Source organism: Theobroma cacao, chromosome 1 (genome assembly GCF_053813885.1).
Source record: "Theobroma cacao isolate CCN51 chromosome 1, ASM5381388v1, whole genome shotgun sequence".
NCBI lineage: Eukaryota > Viridiplantae > Streptophyta > Magnoliopsida > Malvales > Malvaceae > Theobroma > Theobroma cacao.
The window spans coordinates 34,200,098-34,227,961 of record NC_142639.1 but is presented as its reverse complement, the minus strand read 5'-3'; the positions used below and the strand labels follow the sequence as shown (position 1 = coordinate 34,227,961).

Below are 27,864 nucleotides of genomic sequence, written 5' to 3'. Positions count from 1 at the left end.
AGAGAAAATTACCCTTAATATTAATTTAGAATACAATTACTCTCATAAACCCTAGTGATGAAGCATTATATCCCAACATATGGTTTACTTTGGAAGGACATAGCCAGCAAAAGATTAATTAATTTATACAGATAACCATACAAAAGGAGAGATAATGTGGAAATGTTTTAGTAAAAGAAGGTAGAAATGACAAAAATTGATGAAGCTGTCCAGGGGCGACGTTCAAATTCGATACTCAATAGGCTGCAATGCGAGCACATTGAGCGGGAGGGAGGATGGTAAGGTGGCGTTTTGAAACGTCACCAATACCAATTCATGTTCCTTGACCTTTTATCCTGCGTTTGCATTTCTGGGAATTGATTGCATTTCTTTCTTTGGAGCAAAACCTTAACAAAAATGAGTCATGACTCATGACCACACATTTTACCATTAGTTCATTGATGACATACTCGCTCTGCATATATGACAACTCATCCTGACTCGGTGGGGCTCCCATTTCCTAAATATTGCCCTCAAAATCCACCTATCATTTTTGGAAGTATAGTTGTAAATTGGATACGTTTGCCCACTCTTGTAACGAATCTCAAGTGCAGGTGTCGCTTGAAGCCAAACGCTCTCAATGCTGCCAATTATTATATATATGGTGTCATTTTGTCACCCTAAAAACTACTCTCACAAGTATCAGCATTCTGGCAAGTTACTTTCATCTTTTACCAAAACTTCTTTTAGTTACACTCCCTCTTTTCCTTCATTCTTTGCCATGCATATATATATGTATTATATAACAACTTCCTAATCGTTTGATCTTTCTGTTGCAGGGATTTGTTAAGGATTCGGTGATTTTTATCTGAAGATGAGGACTGTTGTGTTTGTCAATAGCATCGATGAAGGTGAAATCTTGATGCCACAATTGCTTTTGCACGATTTAGTGCACTGTTTGATTGGTTTTTGATTGTAAATGTTTACGTTCCTTTTTCATTTTTATGTACCATACTTTCGTCTGGTTGATTTACTTCTTCGTCGTTATAAATTCATATGAGACTGTTGATTCGTATACTAGCAATCTTGATCATATGCTTTTATATAAATATATATATATGTAAATCAATCAGTTTTTTTCTTTTGGTTTTTGTTTTTTAACCAATATCAATCCAAGTCATTCTATATCTTTTCGTCAGTCTTGTCTCAAAATTTGTGAAAGATGGTTACTGATCGCTAATCTGCTTCCTGATTGCTCTTCAAAAATGTATATACATCAAGATTATATTTTGATTTTCCCCTAAACTATGTTTTTTGACAAATCTCTATGTCAAATTTTATTGTCTTGATCTATCACATATGCATCTTAATAGTTTATTGATCAATAGTTATTTACGCGCCAATTAACGATCATTTAAATTTTTATTTGATTAACAGTTAAGTGGCCGTTTATTTGATTAACAGTTATTTACGCGCCAATTAACAGTCAATTAAATTTTTATTTAATTAAAAGTTAAGTGGCGCGTGAATATCACAATAATAATAAATCTATTGTACCTGCAAGACAGCAATAATAAGATATCATTGATAAGGATTGAATTATTTAAATAAGGTAAGATCTATGATTTTTTTGCTTGTATAGCTATCATCTTGATCAATAAATTACAATCAATTATTCCTTTTGAATTCTGAAATCGTACTATGTATAAATATTTATCAAATATAATTAGCAGTTGACTACATATGCCCTAGTTTAATTATTAACCTTCAATGAATTTGTAGTGAAATTTAAAATCAATTTGCATTCATTTTTCTTAATAGATGAAGCTGCATATTCACCGGAGCCGACCATTTTACCAAATCAAGTTCAGACCACCATCTCCAAGGATACTGCAAAGCCTGAATCAGGAGGTGCCGTGCAACCCACCCCACTGAACGGAGATAACAAAGATGAAAAACAGCAGCCTGACCCCGGTGTATGGTTTACTAATTTTACTGTACTTATCACTGCTTAACATGATGCTTTGTTAAAATGAAGCCCATGATATCCACTACTTACCTATTTAATTATAAATGAACAGATGGTCATGAGAGCTAGGAAATGGATTGGAGTCCTGGTTTACAAAGAATCTGATGATGGCTCCAAACATACGGGCGAGGTTGTGGATTACTCTGAGGAAACTGAATTGTACAAGGTCATGAGTTCTTCATTATTACAATAGTTTTAACTTTCCAAATCAATGCCTTCTAGGATTTTGTCAGAAATGGGATCTCTTTATGTATCCTTCATTTCTCGTAAAACATGACGTTTTTTCTTGGTTCCTTATTACACCCATTGTTATTGCAACTCAACATCTTTGTTTTTGCAGATTGAATATGAGAATGATGTCTCTGAGGACCTGGATTATGAAGCATTACTGCCGATTGTAGCCCCTCCACCGGTAGTTTGCCAATATCTGGAAAGCATTGGTCCTAGGTAAATCACTAAATTAAGATGGCTAAGCAGCATCACTACATTAAAATCTTTGTGATTAATGCGGACATGGTATTTTTAACTATATTTTAATGCTTGATGACATGTTGTTTCCATTTGGTGTTTCTTGTGTCTCATGTAACTCGCACATTATACTATATATTTGATTGACTGATATATTAATTAACAATGTCAAATTAAACCTTGAACTCTAAACTATAAAGACTTCATGTACTATTTGTATGGTTACGTACTAAAGGTGTTGATCAAAACTTATATGCTTGCATATTTGCCTTCTCAAAATGTCCATACATATTGGTTACTAGCTAGGATCGAAACTTTTGACGTGTGCATGATCTCTGCAATATTCAAGCATTGAACTGATTAGAATTTGAAATGTTGGCTCAGTGAAAATGAAAAGCGAAAGAAGAAACGGCATCTGTCAGACACAACAGTGCCAATTCATCCGAGAAGGCCTGCCGCCCCAGTCGAGCCCGAACCCAAAAAGAGGAAGGCCAAAAAACCTGCGGGTTCTGCCAGCACCTATGTGCCCCTGGCATATAGAGAGACCAAGAAGGATGCCTATTACTACTATTATTAGTAGCTGCAGTGTGGTTAATTTCACAATCCTTGCTTGGAGTCATTGCTGAGGATGATCGATCTTGGCTACGGGTTTAATGCTTATTCTTTCTGTGTGTAGGTTGGATCAAGGAGCTCTTGGGATGCTGCTCAAGGGATTCTAATTCAATCGCAACTTTGCAATCAAGTGCTGGTTATATTCGCCTATGTGTGTTTTCGCTCCAGTTTGTAACATCGTCTAGTATTAAAACTCTAGATTTATTCCCGTTTCTCTTCGGATTGCTTTGCTGTTTCAAGTTGTTTTAATTTCATGTCTTTGTTGTTAGCATTGAGATTGCAAGGAGATGACCTTGTGCTTGGATTAATGTCTGAGATATTATTATGGATTTAAGTTTGAGATATTATGATTATGGATTTGATTCCTCAAGGCTGTGTCTTTTAGTAGCTAGTTGGTACTTAACTTTTTAATAATAACAATGTCATTACTAAAAAAGAGAATATTTACCACAAAGATATTCTTTATATAATATATATATATATATAATCAAACAATCATTTATTAAATTATCTCTCACTCGATTACACTCCCAATTCTTCATTATTTTCATTGTTAAAAAAGTTCTTTGAACATTTGCAGTCACAACAAGATCAAGACTAACTTTACTAGGAAAAAAAAAACTAGTGGATAAACAAGCAGTTTCTTCTTTGTCCGCACTAGTTTTTTGACAAGATAACCAACCTCGCATGTCAAGGATACAAGATCACTACTAACCATTGCAGTAAACTCAAGAGGATAAACCTAGGTGCAAATTTTAGACTTTTGTAACTTTACATTATCTGTTGACACAAGCCTGGCAATGCATGTAAAAAACGTTAAGGTAAGTTCAAATTCAAATTTATGTTTTAGGGTTTAGACTAAGAGAATTCTAGACTTTTCCTAATTGGGTTTAGTACATTGACTTATGATTTTGTCACAGCCGAACGAACTCCATAAACACTGAAGAACATGACATTGCCATGAACACAATTGGTTTTAAGTAGCCTTAATTGATATGAAGAGTCAAAGGATATGGGTTAATGGACAAATTTCATGTGTACAAAAGCAACATGGGGATCTACGGAGAAAGAGTTGGTATTGGACCAGGAGGCACTGCTTAGGCTTTAAGGTTGTTGTGCTGTGAGTAAGAGCGTAATCAAATTGAGTTGAGTCGAAACAGTGCATGATCTGGAGCTTGAGCTCCACTCCAAACTCGTAGCTCAAGCTTCATCGAGTATTATTTTTCTGGCTCGTGCTCGACTCGAGGAGGATCCCGATCTACTTGAGCTCGCTCGCCTAGGCTCATCAACTTAGCAAAAAACAAGCTCGATTAAGTCGGGTTTGGTAATAAAAAATAATTATTTTTATATAAAAAAATTTATTGGAAAATTTAATATATTTTATTTTTTTGGATAAACCGTTGACAATATTTTTTTCGAAAGAAATTTTCCATTTTCAATCTCATGTGCCTTCATTGAGCTATTTAAAAGAATAAAACTAGGGATGACGAAACTTTGATTTAAATGATTCAACTTTGTCTACTATATCTCTGGGCATTTCTGTCAGATTTCACACAACGTGAGCAACAAGAATGCCTGCTGCCGGCTTCATTCAAAAGTGTAGGCGCGAGGAATGTTCAGGCCCATTAAAACTTATTTTGGGCTCGTAATAGAAGGATGGGTCCAAAGTTAGATTTGACTGTTCTTCCTGGGCTCACTGCGATAGCACCGTCATTACTAGTTAATTAGACACAGGACCCGAAGCGACGCTGCTTTCAACACCGAAACCGGGAAATTTGGAACTGGAATAACGATCCAACCAATTTCCCTGTTTTCTCTTTACTCTGCAAAGCCCTAATCCCAGCCCAATACCAGAAAGCATACAAACACACACAAAAAGGAAAAATCCCTAATTCTCAGAAATGGACTCACACTTAACCGCACCGAACCGCTCCCGCAGCTCCCAGACCCCATCCCCATCTCACTCCGCCTCCGCCTCCGCCACCTCCTCCCTCCACAAGCGAAAAATCGCGACCGCGGCCTCTGAGGACCACGCCCCCCCTTCCTCGTTCCCTCCGTCTTCCTTCTCCGCCGACACACGCGACGGCGCGTTGACCTCCAATGACGACCTCGAGAGCATCTCCGCCCGCGGCGCCGACTCCGATTCTGATGCTGACGACTCGGAGGACGCCGTCGTCGACGACGAGGAGGACGACTTTGACCACGACAATGATTCCTCTATCCGCACGTTCACCGCCGCTCGCCTTGAATCCGGCTCCGGAGGCGGAGGTGGCGGCTCCGGCTCGGCTCGGAACACGAAACTAAAGACTGAGAGTTCCATGGTTAAGATTGAGAATGCTGATGGAGGAAAAGACGGTGGAGCCCCCGGGTCTGGGTCAGCGGGAGCCACGGGTGCTGCCGGGGCAGGTGGTAGCTCAGTGGCGGCAATTTCAGTGAAGGAAGATGTTAAGATATTTACTGAGAATATACAGACTAGTGGAGCTTATAGTGCTAGAGAAGAGAGCTTGAAAAGAGAGGTAAAGTTTTCAACTTTCACAAAAACTAATGCACATTGCCTCTTACTTTGTTTTAATGGATTGCTTTTCTTGTGAATTATGGTATATACTTCTTACTTTTATTATTATTTTTCAATTTGCAGGAGGAAGCGGGAAGACTCAAGTTTGTTTGCTATTCGAACGATGGTGTTGATGAGCATATGGTTTGGTATCTAATTCACTTTTTCTTACGCATTCTTTTTGCATTATTTTCCCTGGAAATTGTTTTGAAATCTTCAATTGTGCATGTTCGCTCTAGTTATTACTAGCCTTTAATGGACTATGTGTTGGGGTTTTGGTTTTGGCTTTCTTGCAACACTCCATAAACCTGCGAACTGATAATTAAAAAAATTATGCTTTTGCTTTTGGTTTTTCAGGTTGATTGGATTAAAGAATATATTTGGAAGACAATTACCCAATATGCCAAAAGAGTACATTGTCCGGCTTGTGATGGACAGGTAGGAGAGGAATTTTTGAAGTCACATACTGCTCTTAAGTTTTAAATGGGAAACCTCACTTTATTACGGATTTCTTAGTTGGGTCAAACATTCGTGCATCTTAATATATGAGTATTGAGTTGCTGGTGGATATTTTTGTACACATGACATAAGCTCATGTGGAATATCTTTGTTAATTCTCCTACTGCTTCTAGTGAGTTATTCTGCCTCTTTAAATTACATAATCTTCAAGTTTGCTTCGCAATGCATTCATCAGTTGTGCATTTTGAGATCTCACTGTGCTTCTTACTTTGGATTTTGTAGAAGTCATAAGTCTGTGATGGTTATCAGACGCAATCAGGTTGTTGGTGGCATAACGTATCGCCCGTACGTCAGGTAAGATTTAATACCCGTGTATCATTTTCATTGCTACTCATGTTGTTATGAGTCCAATCAAATTCTGCTCCTTATATGGTATATTCTCCTCTTTGAGATTTTTCTTCTTATTTGCTAAATTTTTGTTTTAGTATGTCTTCACTAAATATTGAGTTGTACTTCAGTTTTACAATAAACAATCTGAGATTCTTATGGTAATGACTCAATCACAGCATGGCTGTCTGTTCATTTCATTCAACAGTTTCAGAACAACTCTAATATCTTCTATATATTTTTTTATTCTGCAGATCTACTCTTGTAGTGGATGTGAATATCTGAGAATTATTTTTCTTTCATGATGTTAATGCTTTAATTATTCTTTTAACTAATACTTCTTTCCCTGGTAAAAAATCAGCCAAAAGTTCGGGGAAATAGCTTTTTGTGCAATCACAGCAGATGAACAAGTTAAAGGTTATGGTACCAGACTGATGAATCATTTAAAACAACATGCGCGTGATGTTGATGGACTAACACATTTTCTGACTTATGCTGACAATAATGCTGTTGGCTATTTTATCAAACAGGTCTGATAATGTTTTTCCCTTGTGATTGTCCTGGTGTTTTGTTTTTTATGCTTGGTGTAGCATAAACTTACAGCACTAAAACATTTTCATATCAATTATATACAGTATACAATCGCCTATGGTGAACTTCTTTTTGGTGGAAAATTAGGTTTAAAGTTACAAAAAGGCAAAGGTTAAGGAAGCTGTCAAGAGGATAGATCAATCCAACTGAAATGGGATTGTAAAATATTTTGTCAACTGATTAAATAGGAATTTGCTGAATGTGTTTAGGTTGTGTCACCCCTTCTGCATGGGAGAAAAATCTTCTGTGCAAATAACCTCCAAAATATAGCTAAGAATTACTGATTTTTTATAGTTGCTTCTTTTGTATAATTAATGAGCTGGGTTTGGCGTGCTATTATTATCTGAATTGAATAAATGCAGTCTTAAGTGACTTTTTAATTTATCTACTTGCAGGGTTTTACCAAAGAGATTCACTTGGAGAAGGATCGCTGGCAAGGGTATGGTTAATGTGCAACCACACCCTTTGTCTTTCTTTTTTCCCCGTCCCTTACAGCTCAAAGGCCATTTAGTTTATGCTATTGTTAATAAATCAAGGAGTTGAAGATGTCCTTGATATCTTTCTAGGCTATGTGTAATAATGTCTTTACATTTCTAGGTATATCAAAGACTATGATGGAGGGATCCTTATGGAATGTAAAATTGATCCAAAGCTGCCGTATACTGATTTATCAACCATGATTCATCGCCAGAGGCAGGTAAAGTTATTATTTGCTCAGCAATGAAATTTTTTTTTTTCTATCAATTATCATAACCCTCTATTATAGCCCAATTCAACTTGTGAGGTATTGTTTGCTTGTTCCCATTAGATCTCATGATTTTATTCTCACTAGACACCTGACAAGCTGGGTTCAAGGTCCTTCATAGATAACACTGGATCTTCCTAGTGCACATCTGATGTGGGATCCATATGGGTTACAAATCTCTTCCTGTCCAACCCTGTTGTCTTCACTAGGAAGCCACATTATCCCCACTTCTTGGGTCAAATCTGGGGAGGCCTGCAACACTGTTATCGTCAAATCTTGATTGACCTATGATAATAACTTAGATGCAAATAGGTCCCAGCCTGGCTCATTGTGGGATGTCGAGAATGGATAACTGAACAAGTGATGGTTATCATAACTGATTTATAGTTTCAGTGGTGTGTGAAGAAATTGATAACCAATCTCAATCCGCAATCAATTAGTAACTTTTAACCAAAGTTTGTTCTTTTCATTACTTCTATTTTTCCCTTCTCACTATTCACATGCATATTCTGACTTTATTATTTTAAACTTTTACTAAAAATGTGCTTTATTCTTTGTCATTTGGGATTGATAGGCAATTGATGAAAAGATAAGGGACCTCTCAAACTGTCAAATTGTTTACCCAGGAATTGATTTTCAGAAGGTACATGGATCTCATGCTGTATATGTGCTGTTAGTTTGATTGAATTCAAATCCAATATTTGTTAATAAATTACAGTTTGTGTTGAAGTCACTTGTTAGGCCTTAAATCATGTTCGATTTTACACATACAATATCAATGTTTGTTTTGCATTTTAAATTTTACTCAATGCCATCATTGTACATTTTTGTTGAGGAGGTACTTGTTTTCTCAGCATTCTAGTTTTGCCTTTTACTTTGTCTGTGTACATTGCTTGCATGTGTATATTTGTTCTTAAACCGCATTCCAGTTCACCGAGCTCTGTTTTCTTGTCAGTTTATTCATTTATTTTTCTTAGTGTTCTAATCAGTGAGTGAAAAAGATCATTTTAAATTAGATCTAGTGAAGTGCACAAATCTTGTCCCACTTCAGTTGTTGGTCCCCCTAAATTTTTTATAAAATTATTTTTGTTCTTACCATACTTTGCTTTGTAAGGTTCGGTGGTTGAGTTTTTGCAAATGATGTATTAATATTTCAAACATAATTGTAATGAAAAATTCATTTGATTCAGAAAGAAGCTGGTATTCCTAAAAAAGTCATCAAAATTGAGGATATCCCTGGTTTGAGTAAGTACTTTTGTCTCTTATTGCATCAGTTAATTTGTGTTGTTGTGTTTGCTTATACATTCTTGGCTTTTGGTAGACATCAATGTATTAGGTAATTTCCCTGTTACTACTTTCTTGTGTTTCATATAAATATTATATTATATCTGATATGCTATTGCAATTGCATGCATTTTTGTAGCCTGACAAATTTGGTTGAACATATGTCCCTCCCTGCAGATAAACTTTTTCAGTTTCCAATTAGGAGGACATATTAAGTTTATGTTCCATCCAGCAACTTGCAATTTTTTTTCCCTTTCTTTGGTTATTTTTGTTGGGTAATTTATATACACAAAGACTGTTTGCTTGCAGTAAGTTTTAACTAACTGAATCCTTAATTTTTGTTTAATTTGGTAACAGAGGAAGCTGGATGGACTCCTGATCAATGGGGCCATACACGATTTAGAGCCTTAATTGTTTCCACAGACAATGCCACAAATCAGAAACATTTAACTGGTTTCATGCGCTCACTTGTAAAGGCAGGTTTCTAAACTTTTAATTGGTTCTCATCTGCATATGATTTTCATTATTGCACTTCTCGATAGACACTTGATTTCCTTTTAAAGTTGTAGTCGGATATAATTTGGAATAATTGTGCTTTGTGATATTGCAAATGAATCTGGTCTGGAAGTTTGTTAAAGGAATATGCATGTGCCCTTCTTCTAGCAATCAAACACTTAATTTCCAATGGATCAACGTCTAAGATGCAGAGGAAGCTATTTTCCACCTTTACCCTTTAAAGGAAACTTTCAGTACTCTTGCAATGGTCTAATTACAGCATATATGTTAACAGATTGTTGCCCTTTGCTTTTTCTCATTTAACTAGGTTTTTATTTGGTTGACATGAGATTTCTATTTGAGCATCTTCTGCCATGGATTTTCATTGGATTCTAAGCAAATTGGTTATGTTCAAGCAGTCAATGCATGACCACGTTGATTCTTGGCCATTCAAGGAGCCAGTTGATGCCCGTGATGTCCCTGATTATTATGATATCATCAAAGATCCCGTGGGTAAGGTTTTATCAGATTTATGTCTCATCCTCCGTATTTCCCCACCCCCCCCCCCCCCCCCCCACCCCCTAAAAAAAGAAAAAAAAAAACTCATATTTCTACAAACTGTTGTTTCCTTTCTGAAAAATTCTGAGATGTGCTTTCACCATTTTTTGTGGTCATATCTTTGCCAATTGTATATAGCCCATTAAGTACTGAAGAGGCAAGCGATTCCATTATAAAACTAGCCTAAGTGAACCCTTGTGTTGAGAGTACAGGAATAGTCATTTATGGGTCATGTAAACAGCCTTGATAGGATAGTTTTCCTGTTAAGTAGGTTAGGTTTAAGTGAAAGGTTTTTATTTTGTAATTTTTCTTTTCGAAACTACAACTGATAGAACCCAAATGCCCAATCTTACCTGGTAGTGGAAAACTAAAAGCAGTGCATTATATTTAGTTTGACTTGATGACTTTGGAATTTTCATGGTTTCTTTGTAACTCTGAATCCTGAATTAGTAGCCATGACCTTTTGTCTAGTAGCTTGACTAAAGTTTCAAGTTTCTATTCTGAACATTTACAGCTTAGCAGGTCATTAAAATTGGTTGTTTGCATAAATAACTCCGAATTATACCACCAGCCAAGCTTATTGCAGGTTCAGGTGGTTTATTAATACCATAATCAAGTTATACCTCCTGTGATAACTTTTGCTCCAGGTTATAAAGATGCTTGAAAGTGGAACATACAGCAAATATTCTTATGCTTGATTGTATATCCTTGTAATGCAGATCTGAAGACTTTGTCAAAAAGAGTTGAATCGGAGCAATATTATGTAACACTAGACATGTTTTTGGCTGATGCCAAGAGAATGTTTGCCAACGCGCGCACATATAATGCTCCCGATACAATATACTATAAATGTACAAACAGGCATGATAATCACTTCCTTGTGCTTATCTGTTGTAATTTTTAGTTGTTTTTTGTTCATCAGGATTATAAATATGCAACCAGGCGTGATATGATTGGTATCATGTCCTTGCGCTCATCAGTGCTCTATATTTTTCCTTTTTGATCTTTCATCATGATTTTGACTTTAAAAAAGTTTATTGCAGGCTGGAAACGTATTTCCAGAGCAAAGTTCATTCAGGTCTCCAATCTAACACCAAAATTCAGTAGTGTGAACTCGACTCAGGTCGTACTCTCTGATGAGATCGGGTTTCAGTGATTCAGGCGTTTGCCCCGATTCAAGAATATGCAAACATTAGTCTTCATAGTCTCGTCTATATTCTGCCGATCTTACTCTGGGGAAATGCAGAAATGTATGATGAATAATTTAATAGATTACTAATAGGGTTAAGCACAGACAAAAAATACCTCGTGATAATTAAATTATTTTGCATCAGTTAAAAGTGTTATGGTGATTGCTAGCTGGTATGAATCAGGTAAGTATATCATCATATTGTAATTGATATAATTTGAATTCCGTGATTAATTATGTATGTTCCTGATTATAAAAGCGCATGGTTCTGAAAATGGCTCCCAACCGGCCAGATTGAGCTCGTAATGACATGGCTCAATCATGGTTATTCTGATGGAAGAAAATAACTGTTTATCAACCTCTTAAAAGGATGTCAATACGCAATGGATGGAATTATTTGGTAAATGGCAGCACCCATGGATGTTGTGTAAGTAATTTATTCAATAATTGAATTGAAACATTCATTTCCCGTTGGGTTCGCTGCATTTGTGATCTCAAATGAGACGGATGCTGAACAATATTCTTTCATGATCGGGGTTATAGGTTATGTAACATTATACCTTGAAAATCTATTCATTGTCGATTGCATGCAATTATCTCAATGCGCAAGACAACTCGTCAGAAAACAAGTATTCACTCTCCATGATCCACCTTGAAAGGCTAATAACGGCAGATTTAACTCCTAAAAGGAATTTCATACAGATTTATTTACCAAATAAGTTTACCCAAGGAACTGACAAGTACGGCCATGTTATGATCACAGATATGATGGTCAACGTTGATGAAGATCTTAAACACAAGAATGCAGTGAGAATCAATACCCATGAATAGATTTAACCAATAGTAGTCCCACCAGCTAAGCTTCTCCAAAACCAACTCCGGAAACAAGAGGAGAGGCTCTAAAATTCAACTTTGCTTCTTGTTCTTGGCAGCCGCATGGGCTAGTCCAGGCTCCCAGTTCTTGGCAGCCGCATGGGCTAGTCCAGGCTCCCAGCCAGGCATGCTTCCGCATGGACTGACACCAGGGCCAATCTGCTTTTGCATGCCACTGTGCGCTATCTGATCTTGCACGCGCTCCAAGCTGGGTGTATGCTGCAAAGCAGATGTTTCATTGACATTATTCACTCCTACCTCAGTTTGTGGATTCACAATAGGAGGAACCGGGGTGTTGCCCCGGAAACTGTTGTCCACTCCCTGATGATGCATGGGAGCCGCAATGCTTGGAACTGGTTGTTGAAAAAACTGGTTAGTGTTTGGCTGCAATGGAACAGGAGCAGCTGTAGATGCTTCCAATGGGCTGCTAACAAAAGGCATTCCTACACTAGGTACATTGGGCCTAGATAGAAGGACAGGGTTGATCCCTGTCACCCGCTTAACTGTTTCTTCAGCCATTTTCACCTGAAATTTTCATATAGAAAAATCAACCTTACAACCCAGAATTAAAGTTGCAGCAGCAATAGCATAATCAATAGTGACTTATAGCAACAATGAAAAGAGTTAAATAACAGTTTCAGGCATAAAGATGCATGATTGTGTTTCACAGCTGGCAACAATGCAAACACTGACGTTGGTGTCTGATGTCCAACAAGGTAACTTCAATGAAATATACTGGACACTGGAAATTTAGAAATTTAGAAAGACATTGGAAAGCATGACATATTACAAGTATATGAACAGTTGAACACACCATAGAAGTGACAGTGTGTCAGTAGTGGACATGTCCAGCAGATTCCTGAAAGGAGCACATATAAATCGCCAATAACCAAATTAATCTCCCTTCCCCTGAGAGAATTGCAGCTAATATATTCTGCAAGCATGTTTAGGATTAAATCCTTTAGTCCTAGATGGAGAAGGAAAATGAATTTCCCATAGCGTTTCAAAATTTGAAACAGACTAATCTTCACAAACTTCGAGGTGTCACAATAACATATTCTCCTGTCATTTATTTGGAAGTAAGTTTTCAACTTTCAGGAGGACCGATATATCAACTGACTGCAGAATAACTGGACCATGACAAGAAAATGCAAAATTAGACAACTTTGATGGTTTACCTTTGCTCTTAATGTCTCGATATCAGCCTTAAGAATTCTATTGTCAACAGCAGCTTCATCATACTTGTGATTCATGTCAGTTAGTCGCTTAAGTAATGTGGAATGTTCAACTCTTAGTTGACCAACCTAGAAAACATCACTTACAGGATCAAAAAAGACAATAAAACAGAATGCATAAAAACATCAAGGGGAAGAGGGAAATGATGCGGCAAAACCTGCGCTTCAAGATCATTCATATGTGCTTGCTTTCTTCTTCTAGAGCGTCTTGCTGATTCTCGATTTGACCGCATTCTGAGCCATCACCAATGTACCAATTAGTAGAGGCAATTTTGTGATTGCATCAGCAAATTAAAACTTGAACTATGTAAGAATTTATTAATTCACACATGGTAGCGCGACAGGTGATTATTGCTTAGGACAAACAAATAAATTGATATTCTTTAAAACACACAAACACACACACAAAAGGAAACGAAATCCATATTCCTTGAAGAACATGGATCCCAGAGGCAAGAACTGGGATTAATTTTTGACAAAGGTAATAGTATTTTGTTTGATTAAGTGTATAGAGTCATTAGCTCAAGTTCTCTTCACAAAACAAATATTTGGTTCTTTTCAAGGCAACAAATTAGTAGTTCTTATAGCTATTACGTACAAAGAGAAGACTCTTTTTATATTAGGACAAAGTTGTTACATTAGGACAAATTAGTAGTTCTCATAGCTATTACTTATAAAGAGAAGACTCTTTTTATTTAGGACAAAGAAAAAGAGAGAAAAAAAAAAAGGGAAAGCAAACATGTTAAGCGAAAGAGAATAAAGAAAAGAACAAATAGCATTTCAAACCTCTAAAACCAATCAAGAGTACCAGACAAAACTAGAAATCACTGATTACCTCCTTGCACGTTTTGCATCAGCCGGATCCATGTTCTCCGTGGTTTCAGTATCTCCTTCAAGTTCATCATCATCTGAATCTTCTCTTGATGACCCACTTGTGGTTTGCCTCGCTTGTACCCCTGATTTTCTCTGTGTAGTTAACACAGCCTGTGTTCCACAAGGTGCATCATCAGGTTCACCCTGTCCCTGAGCCTTTGAGGAACCTAAAATGGTAGAATTTTTATTAAAACGAAAAATCAGCAAGATATTATATGTAAAATACTTATACGAAGAGGAAACCAAATAATGCATTAAGAGTTCTAAAGTTCTTTAGCAATAGTATTAACAGTTTAGACCTTAGAATTCGAGGAAAAGGAAGCCGGAAGGATAATGGAGAAGTGAAGAAATTACTTGTCTTGTTTGATGCCTACATAAAGTTTATAGAAAAGTAACAAAAATTATCAAAGCTAGTAAAGCAAATTAATTCTGTTTTTCTGCATCCTTCCATCTTTTTTCTCATTTTCCTTTTCTTCACTCTTTCAGCACAAGCATAAATAGGAGATGGAATGACATTGCACTCTGTGAAAACCTGGACTATTACTATCATTAGGCATAATCATGCATGATATATGCAGGATGACTCCAGCAAAACTAAATTACAAACAATGTTCTCCTACAGTTCATCAAGCAGCCAAACAATCACTGTTGAAGTTAACTTAGAAGGACCCAAACTACAGAAATATTCATGTCATTCATTCTGACACAATCAGACTTGATGAACTACATTTGGCTCAACACATATAGACTTTTTCAGTAAATAAAGGGAACCAACTGACATATAGAAAGTTAAACTCAAGCTAAGGTCAAAGTTTAATGGTTGCAGCAACCTATTACAATGACACAAGCTTATAAACAACACTATGCTAAATGCTAATCAACCAATATATAACCATAGTGGCCATCCCCATCTGCAGTCTAACCCTAAAAAAATTAGTCAGCCGCCTTCATCAGTTCCAAAATACAATTTTGTCAGCACCACTAACAAGATAACGGACACTTTTTTGCACAAACCATAACAATCTTACATCAGAAACACTAATTACTACCAAGAATTAACTTGCTGCCAATCTAACTCCTAATCAGGAGTAAAAGTACCCCTCTGAGCTGACTCAAAAGCAGCTCCATACAATTTGGCAAAGTAAAAGAAACAGAGTATCAGCAATGAAAATTAAAACAGATGAAAAATCCCTAAAATTCATTTGCACAGTTGCAAAAATCGTATGCATATCTTACTTATAGAGAAAAAGCTCCTAAGGAATTGCATTTAAATGTGGTCAAACAGAGTCAACAAATAAGAATCAAAAAAGTAGAGGTTCCTTCCTCCGTTAAAAAAGTTACATCCATTGCATTAGAGATAAAAAAATCTAAAGACTCGGATTCATGAAAAACTCAAATAGAAGGCATGCTAAGCAAAAGCTTACCTTGAACTTGGGATCCCGATTGAAGAGCCCGATCCTCAGCTTGGGCAGACGAATCTTCTGCCTTCACAGCCGACGCCTGAATTATTGTTTGCAGATAAAATTCAGCATTTTTTGAAGAAAAAAGTATTATTACTGATATTATAGTAATGATAAGATATCCAATTTAGAGAGAGAGGAATACACGAGAGAGAGCAACAGCAGCGCAGGCTTGATCGAGCTTGTTCTTGAGGATCTCGCGGTACTCATCCGAATCAATCGGGACCGTCGGTGTTGGATCCGACGGTGGGGGATGATGATTCTGATTGTTAGACCTTTTGATCTCCACCACGTCACTATCACCATCACCTTCTTCAGCTTTCGAAACGGACGGCTGAGGCGCCGCCAAGCACGGACCAATCACATTCTCGCCCGCACGCGACCCTGGAGTCGCCCCGCCTGCGCCAGAAAATTCTTCAAGAAACTTCTGCAAAGCCCACTCAGATTGGCTTCGGCTCATCCCTGCCGCAGCCTCCAACGCCGGAGTCGCCCAGAAGGGGTCGGAGAAATCGTCAACTGAGAACACAGTATTCATCGTTTTCAGTGTAATCTTTTTCTTTCTCTGTCCGCAATTTGCAATTGGCCTCTTTCTCCGTCTCTTCCTGTTTTATGCGGGAACAAACAGAAAATATCTACTACTTTGTTGTCTAGAAAACAATCCAATAACAGAGCGCCGCGTGGATAACTTCCGGGTCTTATATACACGTGTTAGTATATTAGTGGGTAGTGAGGGCGACAGCTGCTGGATTTTGGAGCACGTGATTTGTGAAGGTAGGTGTGGCCCGATCTGCGGGCTTAGGCCAAAAAAAGAGAGGGAGGGGGCGGGACCAATGAACAATTGTACGTATTGGGGTCAAGTGAGAAAGGCTGTATGACTCAGATTGTGACGCAAAAGTGTGATCAATTGGATTCTCGAGCTGTCACTGGAAAAACAACAGACTGGGTCCCATGCTAAGGATTTTGCTGTAAGGCTGACACGTCACCTCTTATTTCCCAACATCTGAAGGTAAGTATATTTTTTATATTTTATATTATATACCTAATTTACAGATTTTTTTACCCTCTTGTAAATTAACATTAACGTGTTGCACGTGGATGCATTCGAGATAGTAATAATTTTTTGAATAAAATATTTTTATTTTTTAAAATTTTGATTGAAATTATATAAAAATTAATTAATTTTTAAAATAAATATTTTATTTTAAAAAAATATTTTTTGTTAAACACGTAAATTTAACTATTAGCCAATCGTTAATATTTTTATCAATTTGATGACATGATAAGAATAAAAAAATAATTTTATTTTAAATTAATTTTTAAAATTATTATTATATAATTTTATTAATTTTTTATTAGTTTAAAAAAAAAAACTCCCCAAAAAGAGCACCGATATTCCCTGTTTTTGAAGAGCTGGGGTGCTCTCTATTTTTTTATTTTTTTAAATATAATAATAATTTTTTAAATTAATTAAGAAAAAAAAATATTTTAAATTTTTTTATAATTTTTATTAACAGTATTTGCACTCTTGCAACGGAATGTTTATTTCGAAAATTAATAGATTTGTTTGAAATTTCAATTATAATTTAAGAAGTGGGAGTATTTTATGTTATTTTTTTATGCAATTGAGTTGAAAATAGTTTGTAAAATAGATATGCAATAATAACTATATTATCATATTTTACCATTAATGTCTGTATTGTCTTGTAAGTTATTGCTAGAACCTGTTGAAAGAAAATCCATAACATTGGATTTTCTTTTTCTAGAAACAATAAAGTGTACCAACAGGTTCGACCATAATTGTTTGCAATTCACCTTCAACACTAACAGTAGAAAAAACTGTTACGTGCCCCCAATTTTACGAAGACACTTACGGTTGAAAGTTCGTGTTTGATTGTGACCAATTGTCTTGCAGGGTGTTGCTCCATTGTTCCTCACCCAAATTGTCATTTTTCAAAAAACAACAAAAATATTTTTATATTAAGTTTATGAGTATAAGTTTAATAAATATTAATATTTAACTTAAAATATTAAAATATTATTAATATTTAAATTTAAAAAATTAATTTAAAATATTAATATTTAAATTATACAACACAATTAAAATTAAAAATATATTTTTTCAATGAAACCATTCAATACAATTAAATTTTTTATTTATTAAATGGAATAAATCTTATTAATAATTATAATAAAAAATATTTCAATGATCATCATTTGATGAATACACATTTATAATAGGTTTAAATCTTACTAATAATTACAATAAAAAATATTTCAATAATTGTCATTTAATTAATACATATTTATAAGTATAAGTTTTGTATATCTTACACAATTGATGAATATTTATATTTTTATAGTTATGATAAAAAAGTGATAAGATGAAATTTTTTTAAAAAATTAGAGTTTATTTTCATTACAAATATGTGGTTAAATGCTTTGGGAGATATCATTATTGATTTTGTCCATTTTCACTTTCATTCTTGATCCCAAATTAGTGAAAATCAAATATCAGTATTGTTTTATAATCAAGTCTTATTTTGTTCTTTTAATACCTAAATAACTCCACCATGATGGAAAATATTTTTCATAAAATGATCTAAATAATATAAAATATTTTCGACAGCTTATCCAAATAACAGAAAATATTAAATTTTCCTGTAAAACATTTCATACAGAAAAAATTTTCCTTTAACAAATCATTTTTAGATTACCAAACAGACCTTTAGACAATTATATTTCGATAATGTTTTATATACTAAATGTTTAATTGTTTTAAATGTGTAAATTTACTATTGATTAGTAAACTTAAAATTGATAAATTAATTTGATGATCAAACTTTAGATAATTCATTCTTTATATATGTACTTTTTTTCTTTTCCAACTCTAATAACTTATGCATTAAAGCAGTGGCGAGGTGACGACTACCACCTCTCAGTTTTTAACTTTTTTGTTTTGTTTTTATGTGTGTAGAATAGCAAATGTATAGCTTTGTCATCCCTAAACAAATAAAATATATTGATTTGGAATAATAGTAAGTATTTTTAGCTAAATTTTAAAGGACTTGGGTTTAATCCCTTCTCTCTCTCTCTCTCTCTCTCTCTCTATATATATATATCTATATATATACATATGTATGTATGTTTGGAAGGGGAAGGAGTGTTGAACATTATCAAATAAATTTTCAAGTAAGCACTACATTATTTTTTTAATAATAATTTAGAGAAGAATTTAAATTTTCACACAAACATTATTAACATAATATACTCACTAAATTTTCCTAAAAATAGATTAACAAAAACTAATTAGGATATAATGAAGAACGATATATTTCTTGATTCGGTATCTATATAAATTATTCAGTGATGCAAAACATATTCTAATTTGTAGAAAAGAAAGGAAAAGATAAAAAATAAATGTGTATTAAGATTACAACTCTTATTTCTAAACACTAAAGTACAATGATAAGATCAACACAAACTTTCTATTCACCATAAAAGTAATATTTATTCTTGTATTTTAGACATGAGCATTTAACAAATGTTTTTAACTAAATTAATTGACAGTTTTCAAATCCTCTTTCTTCAATTAAAAAAAATTAATTGGCAATTTAAAGTTTAATTTCTATCTACTCGATTGTAAATTCTCTGAGAACCAACTCTATGATCTTAGTTGAGCTAAATCAAACACTTTATTAATTATCAAAAACAAGTATCATTTCATTATTTAGCACCCATTGATTTGATTTACAAGACTTGATCAATTTTGTTGTGTTATTAACTTACGAGTAAAACTACTGTTTGATGAGCCATTAACCGACAAGGAATAGATATCCTACTGGCCATTAATTGGCCGGGTCAAACATATATTTTAAGATAAAATACTCTATCATTTTTAACTTTTAATCATAATTATATACGAATTTATTAATTTATAAAATGTATATTTCACCTTAAACAGTTATATAACGTTAATATTTAAATTAAAATATTCAAAATATCCTTCTTCTTTTTTTACCTTTTTAGATTAACCGAGATGTTTTCTATCCAACAGGCTACACCGTCACCAGATCTAGCTTAGATCTAACCGGATTTCTCAAGGAGCACTAAATCCACCAAGATCGGTGCTCCACAGCTCCCTATGGAGCACTCTCTGTGCTCTTTGGGGAGTACATAAACGATGCTCCCTAAGGGAGCACCCATCTGTGCTCCCTGGAGAACACGCGAATGATGCTCTCAAGGAGGACTTGGGGAAGTTTTTATTAATAAGAAATAATAAAAAATAAAAAATTATAATTTAAATAATATAATAATTTTTAAAATTGATGAAAGGTAAAATTATTTTTTTAATATTGATATATTATTAAACAAACGAAAATATTAACGATGGAATAATGGTTAAACTTATGTGTTTAATAAAAAATATTTTTTTAAAATAAAGTTTTTATTTTAAAAATTATTAAATTTATATAAAATTATGATTAAAAGTAAAAAATAAGACTAAGCGGTAATTGGCACACAAAGATTGGGAAGATTTCGAGTTGAGAAGAAACGTCGCCGTTTTGATTGTAATGTAAATGTATTTCTGCTAAAAATCGGAGCGTTTCGATTCAACGTGTCAGTATCATCTGCTAGTTTCTGGTCCACGATCAACCTCTGCAAATGCCCGTAGATAGTTCAAATCGAACGCCGAAAGTGGGAGCAGGCAATCCATCACAGAAAGGTAGATTTATTTGTCTCATATTGATTCAAAATCTAAAACAGGAGCGTAAATTGTAAGCCATCATTACGCGCCCTTAAGCGATGCTTTCGGTTATTGTGATGTTGTAGTTTAAAAAAATTTACCGATGGCGAGCAGAGCTCAGATACCCACCAGCAACTCAGCTCTTATTGCAATGATTGCCGACGAGGTGAGTATAACTATGGAGCCGCGTAAATCAGTATACAGATCTCCGCTCTTTTTGGCCTTTTTATTTAATTTTAGTGCATTTTTCCCTATAGATTTCCCGGTCGTTCTTCTTGAATTAGCTCTACATCGCCTGAATTTTATGTCAATCAGACGTAAGAAGTTTATATAATTTAGGTGTAATTTTCCTTTTTGAAAGGAATGAATTAGCTAAATATAACTAACTAAAGCATCTATAGAGTGAACTGGTAGAAAGTACTGTTATAAGTTTGATGCGTGTTGCTTGGACTTCCTAATGCCGTGTTAGCCGATGGAAAACTCAGTTTTATGTTGCTTTTGATGAGCCTGAAAGGTGGATATCATTCAGATTTAGCTGTATGATGAATGATCATTAAACGGTACACTTGCATCGAGTTTTGTGTTTTTCTGAATGATTGTGGTATGTGTTGCAGGAAAAGTTTATTCATCGCCAGACAGCTTTCTGAGTTCCCCCAAAACCTATTTATTTAGTCATTACCATGTTTTCTCATTTTGTTAATAGACCATTGCAAGAATAAGAGGGTGTTTAAGGCATGATTTGATGGGTAGAAAATGCTGCACATGTTGTTAATATGGCAATTAATGTCGTTACTTGCAATTTGCAATGCATTTGATTTGACCTGTCTGATTTAAAATTTGTTGGGCTAGGCCACGGTGGTTGGATTTCTGCTTGCTGGAGTGGGTAATGTTGACTTGCGGAGAAAGACAAATTATCTTATTGTGGACTCAAGTATGCTCTTGAACTTTCTGTGTTTTATTACTGCTATTTGATAAGCTTGCTTTTCAAGTATGGTCTATATCAAACTCTTGTCAACATTTTACAGTTGCTTTTCGATCCAGTATCCGCTCATTGAATGCTGAGGCTCACCAGTTATTTATCGTTAAATCACCTTAGGTTATCTGAATTAGCAACTTATGTTCAGCTTGACGATGGTTTATGTGCTGCCAAATGAAAGAGTGGAAGAACACAATCAAGTTACTCAATATGGGAAACATGCTGTTTAGGAATGTTTAAACTAAAAGTATGCCTTTTGCTACTTATTTTGGATCAATGTAACTAAATGTTTTGTTACATGTTTGTTATTTCATATGATAATAGTTAAATAATGTTCTTACAACTTCTGATTTCAAGTCATTTTGCCATCTGGACTTTTAGGGTTTTGGTTTTAAATTTTCTTATTGGAGTGAGAAACACATGTCTTCGCTCCTTTTCCTGTTGAAATAATTATTAATCAGCATGATAAAATTGATAATTCATAGGGAAGTACAACAATGGACTGTCTCTCGAAAGGAAGATTTCCCTGTTTTACATATTACATCATTTTTATCGTTTCTGTGTCAACTAGGGAAATGAAGTACCCATTTGTCAAGAGAAAGGGGAGGGAAAGTAGAAAAGAAAAGATAAAGCATAATCCTCTAACTATTTGAGATTGGAATAAATATCACATTATAAATTTACTCCAGTTTAGCCCTCTTTTTTTATTTTTCTTTTCCTAATAAATCACATCATATAGTTATTTTCACTATCAAAGTGAATATCATTAGCATCTTAATCCTTCACTCATAGAATGCCTTTTGTTTTTGCCTTTTAGAAACCACTGTTAAACAAATTGAAGATGCATTTAAAGAGTTCACAGCAAGGGAGGATATTGCTGTTGTGCTGATTAGCCAATATGTAAGTTGTTTGCTACATACTCTGTCATACTATATCAGTTTTTTTGCAAATATCTATCTGTTTGTTAAGCTAAGCTGTGTTATGCACAGAAAAGTTAAAAATGTGTGGCTGAGGAGAGCTATGAAATTCTAACAAGTACAGATCATGTAACATCTCTTGCTGCCATCATCATCAAGTCACACTCATACTGCTCTTTAGAAGTCACTGTTGGCCACTTATCTTTGAAGTGTGAACATAAATTGCCTTCAGCTCTAAGACACGCGTACTAGATTCTTTAATAAAGTGCTTTATTTGAGTCATTATATGTGCTAACCTTTCATGGCTTTGCTTTAAATGACATGATCAATAACAACCAAATACCAGTAATACTGATGATGAGATTTGATCAAATACAAAATCTGCCATTTGATAAAATACCTCTGTGAAATTTGGTGAGCACCTAAACTTCTTGGTGACAACAATGAGTCTACTCCATACTTGCCCTATTATGTTGTTCTATGTGGAAATGTTGTTTTTTGATCATTTGTTACTCAATCAGAAACCAATCAAATTGATACAGTTTAGGAATGAACAGAAAATCACTACTAAAGTTTTCTGTAAACCTATTATTTATTTCAGTGCATTGAGAGTATCTTGAACTCCAGTGTCAAAAATGGCAGTATGGGTTGTCTCATCTTGCATGATGGTAACGCAATTTTGATGAATTTCCCTTTTGCTTTGATGGCTCTGTCCTATTTTGGCGTTGGCTATTAGGTACTTGAGTAACCAAGATCTTGTTTTCTGAATCTCTAACTTTCGTATTTTTATCTATAATGATACCAATCCAGACACAAGTATAGAATTTCTGTTTGAACTGCATTCTCAACTCAAGTTTAGTATGCTAAATTAAGCTGTGGCCCTCCATCCTTTTAATTTAGGTCGCAAATATGATAAGGTTTTTGGTGGATAGCTACAACAAGCCTGTTCCTGCAATTTTGGAGATTCCATCCAAGGATCATCCTTACGACCCTGCACATGATTCTGTTCTTTCACGAGTTAAATACCTCTTCTCTGCAGAATCGGTGGCATCTGGGAGGCGTTAAATGCAGATACACACTTGAGACGTCACTATCTTATCATTTATTTTATTTCCTCCATTAATTGTACATCATGACTTCCATTATTCTTTTCAGAGAGTTGCTAATGGTTCTCTTCCTAGTTTCTATAAGTTACAATGTGCAACTTTTATTTGGAGATATGCTTTGATGGCTTTTTGAATTGAATAAACGATGTTTGAAGAAACTTTTGGAGTTGGGAGGCGTCCATCATGCAACAGTTGTTGGGAGCCTACTTGTTAACGTAATGATATAGTTTGGTTGAAATGTCTTTCTCTTTGTTTTTGTAAATAAATAGGGCACGGGAGATTGGAGAGTGGCCGGGTGGGGGTTGGAGGTTGGAAGATTGGTCGAAAGAAAAGTTTTATTCATGTGGAATGGAGAAGCCAAGCTAAGTGGATGTAGTTGCCTATTAAGTAGTTGTAACTCGTTGTTTTAGTTTAAGCACGGGAACTTGTAGTGCTGTTACAGGCCTGTAGCAGGCTATCGTACCTGCTTTGGATGAATGAAAATTTTCAATTATTTAAAAGGAAAAAAAATTATATGTTGGGATGGCGAGACTATCTGATAAGCCTAGCCAACCTGAAAATTTGTTGTTTGATTTTCAAAGCGTGAAATTAGGAGTCATCTTCTTCTAGTGGAAGATGTAGACGAAGGAAGGAAGGGATTGAGTGGGGGTTTTGCAAACATTTCCAGATTTAGTACATGAATTAGCAGGACAATGGCACTCCTTTCAGTCAAAGCCCAAAAGCCCATTGTGGACTCATTTGGGGATAGGGATCCCTAGGCGTCGGACGCTGCCTGCAAGTGATGGATAACCCAACCTTGACCCAACAACTGGATTTTGATTTGTTAAACTCGTACAACATGACAGCAAAAGGTGAAGGAGCTGACCAAGGCTGCTAAGCAGGCTGAGGGCATAGGTACTACTACTACTACTACTACTACTGCTTGGTAAATATATAGCATCTCCCCACAACTCTCAGTCTTCCCCAAGGTTTCGTGGCACCTGCCGAAAATAAAAAAAATAAAAAAAAAAATTTGAAAATCAGCGAGAAGTCCAGAACCCTCCCCTATCCCCAAGGCCCAAAGGCAAACGAAAAACCCAATCCCCTGTCCTCAGTCCCTAATCCCTTCCTTCCATTTCCTCTATTCCAAGTCCAAATTTAGGGTTTCGAGAACCCCAACCCTACAATAGCCCTTCCAAATCAGACCTCTTTTTCGTTGCTTTCTCCTTCATTTAGATTAGGGAATTTAATTAAAATACTCCTTTGTATTTTACAAATCCACTGCACTCGTAGTTGTTCCTAATTTCACCGGAACAGTAAGCAAATAAAGAGGTAAACAGCGACAATGGCGGAGCACTTGGCCTCAATCTTCGGGACCGAGAAGGACCGCGTGAATTGTCCCTTCTATTTCAAGATTGGAGCGTGCCGGCACGGGGACAGGTGCTCACGGCTTCACAACCGGCCGACGATCTCACCAACTCTCCTGCTGTCGAACATGTACCAGCGCCCGGACATGATCACCCCCGGAGTGGACGCCCAGGGCCAGCCTATCGACCCCCACAAGATCCAGGAGCACTTCGAGGACTTCTACGAGGACATCTTCGAGGAGCTCAGCAAGTTCGGTGAGATCGAGAGCCTCAACGTCTGTGACAACCTTGCTGACCACATGATTGGAAACGTGTATGTTCAGTTCAGGGAGGAGGACCAGGCTGCAGCCGCCCTCCAGGCACTTCAAGGAAGGTTCTACTCCGGTCGGCCTATCATCGCGGATTTCTCCCCAGTCACTGATTTTCGAGAGGCCACTTGTCGGCAATTTGAGGAGAATAACTGTAACCGCGGGGGTTACTGTAATTTTATGCATGTCAAGGTAATTGGGAGGGAGCTAAGAAGGAAGCTGTTTGGGAGGTACCGCAAGTTCAGAGGGAGTCGGAGCAGGAGCAGGAGCGCCAGTCCACGCCACAGGCGTGATAAGGAGTTTAGGGACCGGGACCGGGACCGGGACCGTGGTGATTATCGCGATAGAAATGGGCGAAGACCTGATAGGCACGATAGGGACAGCGGTAGTAGGAGAAAGCTTGGGAGTCCTAGGCGAAGCAGAAGTCCCGCACCTCCTGCTAGAGAAGGGAGCGAGGAGCGGAGAGCCAGGATTGAACAGTGGAATCGAGAGAGGGAAGAGAAGGTGTAAGAAGAGCTTTTTATCTACATTTTCATTTTGCTTTTTGGCAATCATTACTGTTTGCTCGATTCAGATCATGTTTTTATTATGCTTCTACAACTTGGATTGAACTTTAGTCTTGATTTGAGCGACTAGAATGGTCTTTTTCTTGTAGTGTTAGTTTTAAAAGGTAGTACGTGTATCTCTTTTGAATACATAGTTTTCTTTTCTTTTAGTTGTTGGTTAAAGTTTCATAGCTTTGGATTAGTGAGGTTTTCATTCCTCCTCCTTTGTTATTTTCTAATAATTTCGTTATATTAATCCTCTTTTTTAGTTGGATTCTTAAGCTTTCTTTTATGTTCTACTTGTAAATCTGCCTGAGGTTGATCAGTGCTTTTGGCGGGGAAGAGCAAAGCTCTGCTTGCTTAGTGAGGTTTTCATTCCTCCTCCTCTATTATTTTCTAATAATTTCGTTATATTAATCCTCTTTTTTAGTTGGATTCTTAAGCTTTCTTTTATGTTCTACTTGTAAATCTGCCTGAGGCTGATCAGTGCTTTTGGCGGGGAAGATCAAAGCTCTGCTTGCTTAGTGAGGTTTTCATTCCTCCTCCTCTATTATTTTCTAATAATTTCGTTATATTAATCCTCTTTTTTAGTTGGATTCTTAAGCTTTCTTTTATGTTCTACTTGTAAATCTGCCTGAGGCTGATCAGTGCTTTTGGCGGGGAAGAGCAAAGCTCTGCTTGCTTAGTGAGGTTTTCATTCCTCCTCCTCTATTATTTTCTAATAATTTCGTTATATTAATCCTCTTTTTTAGTTGGATTCTTAAGCTTTCTTTTATGTTCTACTTGTAAATCTGCCTGAGGCTGATCAGTGCTTTTGGCGGGGAAGAGCAAAGCTCTGCTTGCTTAGTGAGGTTTTCATTCCTCCTCCTCTATTATTTTCTAATAATTTCGTTATATTAATCCTCTTTTTTAGTTGGATTCTTAAGCTTTCTTTTATGTTCTACTTGTAAATCTGCCTGAGGCTGATTAGTGCTTTGGCAGGGAAGAGCAAAGCTCTGCTTGCTCACTCTCGCTGCTACTGCCTTTCAAAGAAGCAATTCTTTCAAAGAGTTTTTGTCCTTTGCCAATTATAACTTTTATTACTTAACAATTATAGATACACGCTTTGCTTTACGCATTTTAACTTGCGAATCTGCCTCAGCCGTGATTGTTTTACTGTTCAAATATGTTAGGCTGCCTTCGGTGGGGAAGGGCTGCCAGTGTGTTTGCTCCCGCTCACTGCTACTGCTGTTCATTTATTTCATTTTATGAATGTGTGTTGCTGTGAATTTAGTTATTGCAATGGGAGTATCCAGGGAAGAGACCTTCTTAGGCAAAATTCTAAACCATTGTTATTTGTCAAAATTTTCCTAGAAGATAATGAATTATACCACCGGTTGCCTGCACCACTCCTGTATAAATTATTTTATGGGGAAACTCCTTTTTTTTCACCATTTACAAGGAGACTCTCTGTAGAAATTGCAGTTTTTTTTCTGTTGTTTCCTCTCATGTAGTCTCTCCCTCAGATTGCCTTTCACCTTCTCAAGATTCAATGGGATGGCTTTTCAATTTACTGCTTCAGACTATGATTCATATCCATATTTGAAGCTAACACTGATTGAATTATTATGCTTTTTTATCAGTACATGTCTGTCATGCAAAAAATTCTTACCAAAGCATTATGCTGCAAATCGTTGCTACCGTGTAAAAACTCTTCTTCGTAACCGGTAAATAATTTAGAATGTAGCTTTTTGACAGTTGAAAGATAAGCGTTGCATCTAACTCTCAATGGTTTATGATAGAAGTGTTTATTATTTTTTTTGCATTGGGTTTGTAAGTCAGCTCCAGCTCCTTGATTTTTGCCAGCAAAGCCTGGCTATTGTATTTTGTATCCATTTGCCTTCAAGGTAGAGAAATGTAGTTTAGCAGAGAGGAATGGTTGAACCTTGTATAACCCTATGTTAATAAGAAACCCGGCGTGAAGTCTGGTTCATCTGAAGGTGGTAAGTGTTTTTTTTTTTAATTAGAGCAAGGGAGATTCATATACCAATCAAATGAGTTAAATATTCAAATGCACCAGTAGTCGACAGGTGATAATCGTATGGAAGATGAGTACTAAACTTGTCCAAAAGTGAAGTAGCTTCCTTTGGGA

The 27,864-nt window shown here is 35.9% G+C and overlaps 5 protein-coding genes across 6 annotated transcripts; 4 read left to right on the top strand and 1 right to left on the bottom strand.

Annotated features, from left to right (window-relative positions):
* Positions 1-853: 853 nt before the first annotated feature.
* Positions 854-3,053, top strand: LOC18613246 (uncharacterized). The gene is made up of 5 exons (XM_007050376.3): positions 854-890; positions 1,801-1,955; positions 2,061-2,174; positions 2,349-2,455; positions 2,861-3,053. Exons 1-5 carry the CDS (start codon positions 854-856, stop codon positions 3,051-3,053), a joined length of 606 nt encoding a protein of 201 aa, XP_007050438.3.
* A 1,795-nt stretch (positions 3,054-4,848) lies between these two features.
* HAG1 (histone acetyltransferase of the GNAT family 1) lies at positions 4,849-11,608 on the top strand. The gene is made up of 13 exons (XM_007050375.3): positions 4,849-5,604; positions 5,727-5,791; positions 6,000-6,080; positions 6,384-6,455; positions 6,850-7,018; positions 7,475-7,518; positions 7,677-7,776; positions 8,399-8,467; positions 9,015-9,069; positions 9,466-9,584; positions 10,023-10,116; positions 10,881-11,022; positions 11,205-11,608. The coding sequence occupies exons 1-13, from the start codon at positions 4,990-4,992 to the stop codon at positions 11,266-11,268; spliced, it is 1,689 nt and encodes a 562-aa protein (XP_007050437.3). The 5' UTR covers positions 4,849-4,989; the 3' UTR covers positions 11,269-11,608.
* Positions 11,609-12,024: 416 nt separating this feature from the next.
* LOC18613244 (light-inducible protein CPRF2) lies at positions 12,025-16,380 on the bottom strand. 2 transcript variants are annotated; one of them, XM_088802725.1, is made up of 7 exons: positions 15,937-16,380; positions 15,756-15,831; positions 14,294-14,498; positions 13,617-13,692; positions 13,402-13,527; positions 12,337-12,748; positions 12,025-12,300 (listed from the first exon to the last, which is right to left on the bottom strand). In XM_088802725.1, exons 1-7 carry the CDS (start codon positions 16,324-16,326, stop codon positions 12,257-12,259), a joined length of 1,329 nt encoding a protein of 442 aa, XP_088658851.1. In that variant the 5' UTR covers positions 16,327-16,380; the 3' UTR covers positions 12,025-12,256. The 2 variants fall into 2 exon arrangements, with proteins under 2 accessions (XP_088658851.1, XP_007050435.1); XM_007050373.3 differs by having other exon boundaries at positions 12,025-12,748; positions 15,937-16,379.
* A 3,985-nt stretch (positions 16,381-20,365) lies between these two features.
* Positions 20,366-23,692, top strand: LOC18613243 (vacuolar ATPase subunit F family protein). The gene is made up of 5 exons (XM_007050372.3): positions 20,366-20,514; positions 20,622-20,701; positions 21,385-21,466; positions 22,329-22,411; positions 23,329-23,692. Exons 2-5 carry the CDS (start codon positions 20,639-20,641, stop codon positions 23,491-23,493), a joined length of 393 nt encoding a protein of 130 aa, XP_007050434.2. The 5' UTR covers positions 20,366-20,514; positions 20,622-20,638; the 3' UTR covers positions 23,494-23,692.
* Positions 23,693-24,454: 762 nt separating this feature from the next.
* On the top strand, positions 24,455-26,014 carry U2AF35B (Zinc finger C-x8-C-x5-C-x3-H type family protein). Its single transcript, XM_018125408.2, has one exon. The coding sequence runs from the start codon at positions 24,859-24,861 to the stop codon at positions 25,696-25,698; it is 840 nt and encodes a 279-aa protein (XP_017980897.1). The 5' UTR covers positions 24,455-24,858; the 3' UTR covers positions 25,699-26,014.
* Positions 26,015-27,864: the final 1,850 nt, after the last annotated feature.